The sequence below is a fragment of the Manacus vitellinus genome, unplaced genomic scaffold (genome assembly GCF_001715985.3).
Source record: "Manacus vitellinus isolate BGI_N305 unplaced genomic scaffold, ASM171598v3 scaffold_55_pilon, whole genome shotgun sequence".
Taxonomy (NCBI): domain Eukaryota; kingdom Metazoa; phylum Chordata; class Aves; order Passeriformes; family Pipridae; genus Manacus; species Manacus vitellinus.
In genome coordinates, this window is record NW_021940651.1 from 2791402 (window position 1) to 2804786 (window position 13385).

The window sequence follows — 13385 nt, forward strand, 5'->3', positions numbered from 1 at the left end:
CTATTAAGACTATGCTCCAAGTTCAGAGTGTTCTGGCTTTTTGGTTTTGCTTTGTTTTCAAAAAGGGTTGATGAAAACCATTTTCTTAAACTGACAGCAACAACCATAACACACGTACAGAAACAAGATAGCAGTCTCATACAGGAAATATTTCTGCTTTCATTTTTATTTTATGAATACATATACAAGAGATGCATAATTTTCCATTATCCAGGCTTAAAAGTAACAGGTTGGGGTCTGTCTTTTTCTTTTTTCCTTTCCAAAAATAGCTTAAAGAGGAAAATAAAAATAAGAATGAAGAAGGTGCAACATAGCCAAACCATACAGTTGAAAAGTTTGCTGAAATTACTGCTGAAACATGAACACGTGGAGGATGTGCCTCTGTGTGTGTGTATTGTCCTGTATGGTTAAAGCCTCACCCAAGGTATTTATGTATATGAATAAAAAAAATGCTTTGGCATAACCAGAGATTCCTCCATGCACAGTTTATTGACATTTCTGAAATACTGAGAGAATTAAATCTGAGGATTATATCATATATAATTTTCTCTTCTTGGCAGCAACGTCTTTAAATGCAGTGGAGAAATGAAGAAGAGTCTGTTGACAAGAGACTTTGCTTTCATTCTATTAGCAGAATGCAATCAGCTTCATAGAGAAGACATGGAGAGATAGATATATGTATATAATCTAAAAATGCTTATTTTTTATGAGAAAGGAAGATTTTCCAAGATAACATAAAATGAACCACTCTAAGACTAGCTTCCAGCAAAACATGTTGCTTTATTAGTTCTATTTTCTAGCTACAAGTCAAGCTGACATCTGTCAAGCTTTTTAATTTTTCATATGGCAGTCTATAAGAAACGTTTCATGCAACGTCTACAATGCTAAATACAGGGTAAATAACTGGGATTAAACAAGTGAGGAATACAGACTATCGTAAGGACCAATAACAGCATATTATGTACATATAGCCATATTATATTCTCATGTCTTCACAGTAATGTGCAAATGTGACAAATATGGCTTTCATTTTTTTCCCCCTATAGAAAGTAAGACATAATTTTACAGAATAATGTTTTAAAACGCTTAGGAGGATTTCACTTTTTTGTGAAACCTGTTCAGTCTTCATTGCATCAGGGTTAAGGAGCCACCGCAGCTCGGGGGTGTAGTTCAGGTGTATTTCCAGGAGGGGGCACAGATTCCTAAGGCACAATATTAACGTTAAACATTTTTAATTTAAAGTCATGCTATTTTATTTTAGTTTTGTTTTTTATTTTTTTTGGTTATATGAAATAATAGGTTGCTACTAGTTATATAATAAGCAGTTGATTGTAAAAAATACAATGTTAAAGGCTACACTACATGCCTACCTGTAGCTCCAGAAATATTAGCTAATCTGAAAACACACTATACAGTGCCGCATATTAAACCTCGGTGGTTTTTTGGTAATATCCTTTTTCATACATGTAGCAGAGAGTTATAAGGCTTCTGCGGAATAATAACATTATAACTGAACAAATATTTTACACTCTTCCATAATGGTATTTACAGTTACTATAATTCATATTTCAACATTTGGTAAATAACATGTATCTTGTATGCATTCTTCTTGCCTATCTAAAGTGCTTGCTTAAATGCGTGAGGAAAGAAAATGCATACCTGCTTTAGGTGCAACAAACCCTCAAAAAAAGTAGCTGAAATATCTGTTGTGGATTTGAAATGCATTCTCAGAAATTGAAATTATTGCTAAATTCAGTGCCCTTATCAGGCAATCATCTATATTATTTGTCATATATAAATATATGCATATATACTAGTATGTATGTACATGCATACACATTCATCTATCATGTAAAAGATAGATATCAATTTTTTGTCCATCAACCTTTTTTATTTTGTGCTATTCAACTCACTTGTGCTATGACAGAAGCTCGATAAAAATCAAAATCTTACCATGCTACTACTAACAACCCTATGATTCATTAGCACTTAAGAAAGACAATATGCAAAAAAAAGCTGAGATGATGACGAATCAGGAGGCTTTTGAAATGCACTGAGAATAAGGCAATAGGCTGTACATTACAGCAGAGGAAAAGCTGAAGAAATTCTGGAATTCATAAACGTGTCTTACTGGAGTTGGGATTGCTCTCCCTACTCTGCTGCAGAGTCCTACTTTTTTTTCCAATATCACTCTCAGGAATTCAAGCTCTACAGTTTCTGCACCTACCAACACTTTTAATGGTAGCAAATTCAAAGCTTATTAAAAATGCCCTGATGCCACAACCTGGTAAAATAAGGCACTTCCAGGGCTGTATTCCAGCGGTGCCATGCCAAAAAGATCAGCACTGGGAAGAAGCTCTCAGATTTTGCTGAGTTTCCTAGTTTTGTCCCATGAAATGCGCCATCTTGGAGCGTACTCCTTCTTCTCTTTTTTGAGATGATTTTCTTTAAAAAAGCTGTTTCATCAGTTGAAGCTGAGGAGCTACTTCTTTGTAAGCAAGAGGTAAATCTTCAGTTCCAGACATTCAGTAAGGTGGAAGGTCAGAGTGGTACCAGGCAACGTCTTCATTTTATTCGGTATTTCTCTACTCGAGCTGACACACCAGGCCAAGTCAAAAGTCTGTATTTCATGCTAAGCCCATATTGAAAGCTATGAATGGACATTGGTACTGGAAAGGTCATTCCTTATAATTTCATTTACTGCAAAGAGAGAAGACAAGAGAAAAGGAATCAATTAACATCCCACTGCTGCAGGCAGGTCTCTTCAGTACACAGCCCCCTCGAACTCGCACTCGTTCCTTGACAGTTTCAGTACAGCTCTGAACAGTGTGTAACAACATGAGGTAGCTTGTACAGGCTGATCACAGTGCAAAACCAGCAGGATTAACCAAGGTTATTAACATGCTAAATACCATGTAAAACCAGCCATCACAAGAACAGCAGCATCCTGGACCCTTGATTGCATCAGACATACTTCACATTTCAAATCACTTACAGATAAAACATTTCATTTGCTCTAGAATTGGCTCAGAAATGTAAAACCAAGAGAACAACAGAAGATCTTAGAATTATCTACCCCTTCCATAAAAAGAACCGTTTGGAAAGTATGTTAGCCATGGTAGGTACTGGTGGCAGAAGGCTGCCAATCACCAAACCTGGCTATGTACAGCTGCAATGCCTATATAGAATACAACTTCACATGCTGATTTTTTCCACCGTGGGTTGATTTAGGAAAAAAAAAAAACCAAAAGAAGAGAGGAAACTGCTGCATGCTTGCCCATTCCCTGGAGCTGGTTACATGTTTAAATATATACCCTCCTTTCGTGGTGACCAACACACGTGGACATGCACGCTTCACTTCTATCCACACAAACAGACAAGAGGGATAAACAAAACTCTCGGCAAGAGTCAGAGGAAAGAATAAACAAGGTCTGCTATCTCAGCATCAGCCAGTCAGACTGCATCTCCACTGATAAAGTGTTTTTTTCCTTATTCACAAGTTCTTCTTTCAATCTTTTCCCCCTCCCCTGAAGATCATCAAGCAATACAGTTTCCCACACTCCAATTATGTCCATGTGATTTTTGGCAGATGGACAGGAAATGACTGAACCTGGCAAAGGTCATCGACAGTGGACTACACAACATCCCTTTTATTTCCACTCCACCTCCCTACAGCAACTGCCACCACCTGATTTACACAGTGATAGACAAAATGCCATCACTGCTTCTAAGCTTCCCTAACATTGCTGGGAGTGGGAAACACATGCCCACGTCATGGAAGCACCATGGAAAAGCCCGCATTTTCCTTTCCTTGTGGGCTGCTGTTCACAGCAATCCAGATAACTTCATATGTTTACTGGAAAAGACCAAAACCTGTCTAAACCCAACTTCCTGAACCAGTCAGTTGGGTTCTTTGGGTGTTGGGGTTTATGACTTGGTCAGTTTTTATGACTTGTTTTTTTGTTTTGTTTGTTGTTCTTGTTGTCATTTTGGTTTGGGTTTTTTTACATGCAGACCTATTGCCCATATGTAATTAGTAATTGTAGCACATGAATCAGTCAATTTGTGTTACAGGTCCTAGTCACCAAACCCAAATATACCAATGGATATGCACACCATTCTTTGGAAAGGAAATATCAATTTCATCTATAACTACCTATTTACAGAAGAAAACTAAGAGAAATGTAAATGAGCTGTGAAGACAAAGCAGTTCCTTCACTTGAGAGTGCCGAGGAGTTAATCTTCAATATTACCAAACAGCAAACACAAATTCAAACAGCAAGCCCTGCACTGTGGCAAAGACTGCTCTGCATGCATCCAAACACAGCAAGAAGTGCCATCCTATTCACTTGTGTCAAGACTTCGTACAGCTTTTGGGACTGAGTCTTTGCTTTCAACGTAAACAGCAGAGTTCTGTGGGATGATTCTTCCATGATGCTTTTGTAAAGATAGTTTCTGTGATAAACTTCTCAAAGCAATATTGGGTATGCAGCAAAACCACATAGCAACCTTGGTGTTGAATGTGACAATGAAAAAAAATCCTCATGTGAGCCAGGCAGTGTCACAGTTTTGCTAAATTACCCTCAAAGTTTCTGTTACAGCAAATAAAATCAAGATACTAGCAAGGCTATTGTCATTCTTTGTATAGTTGGTTAGTGCTTAGAAACATTAAATAATGAGTCTTTATGGTGCTTCTGTAAAATGTGAACATACACCGGTATCTCACAGATGGGGACAGGAAAGTGGAAACATGAAGGACCTCCCCATCTCAGTCGGGATTAGCACTAAGGCATCTTGAATCTCAGACTAATGCTACAACATATGCTTGATTCTTTCAGTAAAACTTTCAAAAGCAAGAGCCTGCCCATGCTTTTCCCTATTAGAGCATCTGGTAAAGATATTTTGGAAGCAACTTGATGACATGAGAGTCTAAGAGCCACAGGTTCATCTCCAAAATCATCTTAGAAACTTACAGGCTGCCCTTTCCAATCACGCTAGGTGCCCTCAGCTGATCCTCTGTCACTCAAGTGCTGTAGGACACATGACTTATCCTAGATATGACGTGACTTTTCCTTTCAGCTGAGAGCCCACCTGCCTTGGCTCAGGCCATGAGACCATGACACTCCTACAGTCACACTCTCTCCAACTCTCAGCAGCCAAATCAGTCTGTCTCCAGCTGAAGTCACTTGTAATTTTGTTATCGGCTTACACCACTTTATTTCTTGTTTTTATTATATATAGAATATATATAATATATACATATTATATATAGTATTTATTATATTTTATTATATTTATTTATTTATTTTAAAATATATTTCTATATTTTTTTATACACACACACACATATATATATAACTTTCTCAACAGAGGTGGATTTCTGCTACCTTGATGAGTAAGTCTGGTGTCCTCCTGTAACAACATTTGACAGTTGTTCAACAACAGTCACTAGACAATGTTTGCACGGACTTGGGAGACAACAGAACCTCAACCCAATTGTACCCATTGCCACTGGATCTCACAATCAAAAACACCAAGAGGACATTCAACATCTCTCATCCACAGTGGTACATGGACAGCATGGCTCAGACATGGACCTCTTTATTTCACTGTTGCTTGTTCCCTTTTAACCATCGCAATGTCAAAAATGCAAAAAATTCCCAATAATGCAGTGGAAAAAACCTCCAGAGAGGGACAAGGGTGCATGCAAAAGGCCCAGGTGGGGCAATACGTGATCTGGCAGCACAGCCGATCTTGCAGAGAGCACTAAACGCGAGAGCTGAAAGGGGAAGTGTGCTGAGAGTGGGCTTCCCCTCACTGCCCACCAAGGCACCTGAGGTTGGAAGGAAAACCCTCTGGTGGGTGGGAACAGGGGAAAACCAGGAGGCAAGTGCACATGAAGTGGGCTGGGTGATGCTTGCTGGGCTCAGCTAGAAGGATGCTCCCTGCCACCTCCAACTGCATGGTCCAGCACTCCCATGAAGGATCTCTCAACATTTTTTTATTTTTAATTTCTGGAAAGTTTGCTTCTTTTAATACTCCAAAACATATTAGTATTTTTCTTGCATGTTAGGAAATGTTTTATTTTGCATCAAATGGAATGTCTTGGAATGTTTTGTTTGCCCCCAAACTGATTTTTTTTTCTTTTCTTAGGAAGATATTAATATTCTTGTTGTAGGTTGACCCAAGATTGTCCTTCCCAACAGCAACTCAAACATTCTGTTACTGAAGTATGGTTCTGCTAATGCATCATCTTTGTGATGCCCATCCACACTAGTGTCAAAACTACCACAATGGCCAGTAGTCAGTTCTTTGGGAAAGAGCTTAGGAACCAGTACACCTCCAGTGATGCTTTGTCTGGTACACCTTTACTCTGCTGGGGGTCTTTGTGAGCCAGAGGAGGTCTGCATTCTTGTTTCTAGTGAACGTTGATGAACTTTCTTTCATGAAGTTTTCTAATAACCTTCTGAACTTGTTTTGGCCTTTAAAGTTTCCTATAGTAATGGCTTCCAAAGTTTATGGGTGGAAAAAGTGGATGGTGGAGAAAGTATGGTGGTTTTTTTGTTTTAAATTTGTTTCTTGTTAATTTATTTTATGTGTCACGTGAATGAGCTGACTGTTCCCTGTTCACTATCTCCTTTGCCATCTATTCCACTCCTTCCCTTTGGTATCCTCAGGGCTCCACTTGGTCCTGTAGGACCACTGGAAAACTTCCCAGAGAAGTAAGATATACCATTTGTGCAGATAAAAATAACTGGCATTTTTCTCTTAGTTTTCACCTTTCTAACAAAATATTTATTATATACTTAAGGAGATTCAGCCGTTTGCTGTCTTGAATGCTCAAGTTCTGACTTCTTAACCTGTTACTATTACAAGAAGATTGTGTGTGCTCCACAGAACAGCAGTATTCAATGCAAGCAGTATTTTGGCCTGGGTTTGAGTTTCATTCCTAAAGCAAATGCTGTTCTTTGACTCTGCTGCTGCTTGGATATGCATCCATTCATCTCTGTAGTACCATTCCAGGAGTAGCTGGGTTTTGAATAAGCACAGCATTCTTCAAAGGAAGATTGCAAAGCCTCTACACTCATTTTTAAAACAACGTAACCTGAGTACTTGAAAAGACCCATTTTATAAACAGGACAGATGAGATCCAACTAATTACCTGGCTTGTTGTAGGCCCTACATACAGCTTAGCAGCAGATCTGGAATAGCATGCAAGATGTTTAATCTTCAATGCCTAGAGTAGCACAACACTTCCCTTACAGCAATAGGTTGATCCCTATCAGATCAAACAGCTGAGTACTAAAATTTACAGTGCCTTTGTCATCAGATTTTTTTTTTTTCACTGTTTTTCTGCTGGCTTTGGGGTGGGAGGCCACTGTCGCTTTCATAGCTAACACCTACAGTTCCCCACAATGCCTTCTCTCAACTGGTATTTTCCATTGTCATGTTCAGCTTTTCCACTGACAGAAAAGTCAAAAAATAATAATGCTGAGAAATGCAGGTAACACGTGACCTCTCTACCTGTCAAGGCTTCTGAAAGAGGAACCTTTCCTTTGCTAAACAGCAGATGCCACGGTAGCAGGATGTGGTGAGCTGTTACACCACATTTTAGTTTAATAAGTAGTTTTTTTCTCCTTGTATTTAATTTTGCTTTGAAATGCCCTTGCAATGGAATCTTTTGCCTTACTAATTAGCAAAATCAGTGTCTTACCGATGCAACAGTTTGGGTTTCTGCACGGAACAGGACAACCAGATATATCTGAACAAATGTGGGTTCCATATATAGATGTGAACTTCATAGGAAATGGAATATTTTTAACATTTAGTGACTGTACACAGATTCCATCAACTGGCAAAACTTTAAATTTCTGCAGATTTCGGCTTTTCTTGCATCCGACTACTAATATGGATAACAATGTGGCTTTATTATTTATATTTACTATTAATAAAATACCTGTTCTTCTAAGACAAAGTTCTGCCTTCCAGCTCAGAGACTGATCCCTCTCAGATCAGAGAAATTACAAGGTCAGTGGTGCAGAGAGTAGGGAGAGGGCACATGCATGGGGTTTCTCCAACTGGGGAGCTTTTTGGGGATACAAATAAGAGAGATTGGAAGACTTCATACTCCTAAAGATGAATGTTACCAAGAATCTGAAAAAATGGAATGTGGATGAAAACCATGGTCAAACCCACAACTGTAAAGAACTGAGTCTGCAGTTTTGTGGGGGAATGATATCAATTTGAAAACATCCCATCTCTGTTCACTTTGTAAGCAGTAACATTGTCTCCAGTTTCTGGCTGGGTTAAGCTGCTGTCTCCTCACACATCACATACCAAAGGCTGTGGAAGTCAAAGAGCATCCTTCCAATGACTTCAATCCACTTCAACAGGGGCCCAGAAAGGCTGACCAGCAGAACTCTGGGCTGTATTTACTGCTGCGCCCCTTTACCACTGCATGCTTCTCTTCTGCAAGAGAGCTTTGTGGGTCTCCACTCTGTAAGGGGTGTGACAGAGTTGAAGCAAAAGGGCACTGAGAGGTTATGCACTGAGCTGACACCACGTGATTCACACGTCCCCGTTCCCCTGTAAATAGCGATGGTTTCAGCTCAGTTCCTTCAGGATGGTTTTTGGTTTCCTTACCAATAGGAAGTGCCACATGATATGTCCCAAGACATCAAGGCATTCAGAGTCACATCAAGTTTCTATCCACAGTTGACTAACCAACTTCATGTCCACCTGTGTCCACTGGGGACCACTGCCTCTACCATGGAGCAGAACTGAAGATGGAAGTTGAGATGCCGTAACGCTCTCTTGACGAAAATGAACAAAAGCAACCTGCTCTGACTGGTTCACGTGGCTTGGAAAATACAAGTAATACCAGCTGCACCTTTCAAGCTACATGTGTGGAAAGCCTGCGGTAAACTATGCTCAGATTTGGCCGCGTCTGGGCAATAACGCTTCATCTCTCAGATAAGTGTAACTGCTCAAGCAGTGCAGTGCCATGCTTGGATACTCTGTTTGGACCATGTTTGACATTGGTCAGACTGCACACCTTCTGTGTCACAACCTCCAGAAGGTTTGTGGAAGCTTTGAGTAACCTCCAGAAAGAGTAGCAGTCCTGAAAGCAAAACTGCCTCGGTTTGGCTCATCATTTTTGCCTTCTGGCAGAATTCACTAGCTCAGGTCGAGCCTTACATGGGTACAACTACAGTGATATCCAGGTCAGGGATCTTGCTACATAGCTCATTACACAGCGTGGATGTACCCACAAGTGCTCTAAATTTCTGCTGTCACTATTCAACATATGAACAGAGACAGGGACACAGAGCTCTGGAGTGAGCATATGAATTTGATGCTGAATCCATGCTACCTGTAGTAATGCTTTGTAGCATGATGTTCACTTTGCTGTCTATAATTACTGCCCTGAGACTTTTGCACCAGCTATGATGCCATATCTTGCTCCATCAGGCTCTTGTATGCGCTTCATTTCAGATGAAATGCCACGTGTTAGCCTCACTGAAGAGGAATTCAAAGTTGCAAGTGAATGCAGAGGAAGCAGAACAGGAGAAAAAAAAAGTTTTTCTTATCTCCATGGTCAGATTTTATTTTAAGAGAAAAATTACTAAATATAGACATATATAGAGCAAGTAAAGAAATTAGGCTCCTGGTATAAACTCCATCCCATGATTAAAATCCTACAGTTTTTATCAGGGTATCTATTTCCTCACTATTAATAGGCATCATTCCTTTCTGGCATATGAAAACTGCAACAAACAACATAGAATTATGACTCAAATCACTGAAAAAAGTAGAGTTGTCTTTTTCAAAGCTAGTAAGTATTGTCCTATGAGTAAGATAAAACATCAGAAAATGGTGATACAAATTCCTGAGGTGCCAGACTGTAATGCAAAACTATAGATTGCATTAAAGCTTACTGAGTTAAAAACCAAACAAAACAAGTCTCATGAAGCAATGGAAAATGTAACTTCACATGTTGCATAAAGAAGTCAGATCTTGTATTACCTCAGGTATCCTGGATGTGTTTAAATCTTAAACTTATTTTTGTCTGTTTAATCATAATAAGCCACCACCACAGGGCATGCTATTTTTGGAGACAGAGAATAGGACAGTGGAGCAAGTGAGTGACAACAACTAGCAGGTTTTAATAAAACATGATCCTCCCATAAGAACGTCGGCTTGGCGCGATGGATGGTATTGTTGTGCATGACAGCCATTAACATGGAGTCATTTTCCTACCTGCTTTACCCTCTGCCTTATTTAGCTCAATAACCCCAACTAACCCAAAATCTCCCACAGCGGCTGTGCTGAGGAGGGCTAATGGGAAAGGTTCCTTGAAGTGCGATGACAGCACTGTGCGGCAGCAATTTAACTGGGGCTCTTGACTAGGTGCCCAGACTAAATGAGTCCCATCCTATCACTCCAAAACTCCTGGGTTTGGATTTTTTTTATCCTTCCCATATGCAGCCCTGGAAAAGCCCTGTGTCTCTTGCTCTGCAAAGACTTAGGGATGAATTCCCTGGTTGCTGGAAATTAATGCAGGAAATCAGCGGAGCCACAGTGATGCCCAACACACTGGGGTCTAAACTTTAGCTTGTTTCTACTCTCAATCTGAGGCCAACCTTGCCTGGAGCGACGGGGATTTGGGCTGCGCAGAGGCTGCAGGATCTGCCCTGGTATGATGCAAGCCATGTTTGACACATGCATACACATACGTGTGAGGATAAGGCTGGGCAAAGGACAAATAAAACACATTTTAACCAAAATGACGTGTTTACATTCTTAAGAGCATCTGTAAGGGAAACAAAACAGACATATTTTATGTTTTACACAAAATTCCCAGATGACAGACAAACTACACAAATGTTACCTAAGGCAACCAAAACCTGAGGTCGGCACTGCTGGAAGCTTTGTGGGCACCAGTCAGGAAGGAGTAAGGAAGACCATGCACCGCTTTACCAGAGATACCAGAAATCTACCTCTGCCATAAGCACTACAGTAATGCAAAATGATGCTGGTTAAGAGTTCTACTTTTCAGTCTAATGACCAACAGTGAAACAGTGCTGTCAGACCCCAGTATTCAGAACTTATGAATCATGCCCTGAAGCATGATGAGACTGGATTCAAAACTGAAATAAATTTAAAGCAATTCTGCATTTGCCTATATTTTAGCCTCCAGATGACTCTGGCAGCATTTATTAAATCCTGAATATAACCAAAATGAAACTTCCTCTTTTTCCTTTTTACTCTCATATTCCTGATCCCATCCCTCAAGGTTTGCTGTACCTCACAACCAGTAGTCAGCTACAGGATGGACAACACTTGAGACATGAGGGCCTCAAAGCATCCTATGGTTAGAAGAGCAAGGTTAAAGCCCATAGGATGACCCAAAGGGCTGGCAGCTCCCCATATTTACAGGCAGTGAATGGGAGAGGGGAGTAAATCTGGACCATGTTGCAAAGCTCTGAGCCTGACACTGAAGGCTGCTACTTGGGGACTTCATACCCTGCCAAAGGAGCATCCCATGTGTACACATCCAGCCAAGCACCAGTGATTTCTGTGGGCAGCTGACACCAACCTTTAGCATCTCACACAGCAATCTGTATCAGGTCAGGCCTTTCCACATAACACAGGAAGGGCTTTCTCCATATGCTGGAAAAGTGACAGATTAGCTTTAGAAAAAAAAAATATTCTGGGGGTACAGGAGGGAAGAAAACAGAGCAAGGGAGGGTCCATAATCTCCATAGCATACTGATTTCAGAGTTTAAAAAAAAGCCAAATGAGACTGAATTTCTTTATCGATTATACAATTATTAATCTTTTTAGGAGCTTTTCCAACATTGCACATAATGAGCAATTCATCAAAGTATATTAGGTGCCACAGAAGTTGCATTCAATATAAAGGGGTCATTAAGTTTCTTGTAATTGCACATTACTGAAGCTTTCGTTAGTTCTAAATCAAATCAATAGGATGTGCACGTATGCTCTTTAATTGACTTTATGTAATAATAGTGTGGCCCCTAGTGATCATCTGGAATCCTCCAAAATGAGCCACCTTGCACTGCTGTTCATAAAAAAACAGCTCGTGTGCAGCTGGGCATATCAAATAAAGCAACAGAATAACAAATAGGGGAAAGAAAAAAAACACCTTGGGTCACACTGCAGTATTTGCTGAGTGCTCTTTTCTTTCCATGACAGAGAACAGCCAAGCGACTCAACTCTTCTACTCAACCAGCTTCAAAGTCTGATGGACTTTAGCAGGAGTAACATGGCCTCAACACTGGAAGTGTCATGAAAACAAGGTTAAAACAGGTTCTATCTGATCTGAGCAAGAAGGGTTTGGTTTTGGTTTAGTGGTGTTTTTTTTGTAAATGGACCCTACTTGCCCTATTATCATCACCATCATCAACACCTCTTTCCTTTATAAACCTTTTCATCACCAAAGTGTGTGCTAAACAAAAAAAAATCACTGCTATTATTCACACCACCTAGCAAAGAGGGCACTGAAGCAGGAACAACACTAGGATACTGCTGCCTATACCATAGAATATGTGCCTATGAGCTGCTTCAGGAAGCGACCACTGTTGGGCCACATCCACACTTAGGCTGTGGTGAAGGCTGAGCCTTGTTTGGTAACCTCTAATTCACAGGGGTTTTGCTCAGGCAGATAAAATGATGGTCATAAGATGACTCAGTGAGTGGCCACATGCTGCTGGATGGAAGACAAAGGCTAGGTGGAGCTAATAAAATTTTTATGTGTTTGATAAGGGAAAAGAAATCCACCTATGAGCTTGCTGGGGACTAGGCTGGGAAAGGTCACGCTAGCTGGAGGAAATCCTTAGGTGATGGAACACAGCTGCTAATCTTCAGCAGTGGGCACAGATGAAGGGCTGGCTCTGGGAATCTGAACTGGCAGCTGCAAACAGCCTGCAAAAAACCAGATGCAATAAAAAAAAATCATGCAATAAATTTGCTTGTGGCATGATAACCTGGTCACCACCATAATGTGAGCTGTACGTAATGCCACAGGAGTTCATTTTAACCATGGTAGCATCTGTTGCTTGGAAGAACACTGCAGTTCAAAGAGGAATGCATGTCCTCTCTGCCACGGCTCCTTGGACAAGAGCACTGGCAGTGGTTAATGACATTCTTGCACTGGTTTTGCACCACACTAACTAGGTAAAGACCTTTTCATAACACAACTCTCATCCAGTTTGGCTGGGAAGGTTTGAACCAAAGGCTGATTTACTGGACCCACACTGGAGACATACCAATGCAACCTGGGCCATGGTGGGGAAACCACCAGGTGGGTGTTAGTAGGTGCTGTAACCAGTGCAGAGATGTGGATGTGAAAGCCACTGTGT

The 13385-nt window shown here is 40.5% G+C and overlaps 1 protein-coding gene across 1 annotated transcript in view; it reads right to left on the minus strand.

Annotated features, from left to right (window-relative positions):
- Positions 1–760: 760 nt before the first annotated feature.
- The window catches only part of NFATC1 (nuclear factor of activated T cells 1), a 101633-nt gene continuing 89008 nt past the window's right edge, over positions 761–13385 (minus strand). The window contains 1 exon segment of the mRNA XM_018081667.1: positions 761–2700. Within this exon segment, the coding sequence (XP_017937156.1) occupies positions 2651–2700 (50 nt within the window). The 3' untranslated portion in view covers positions 761–2650.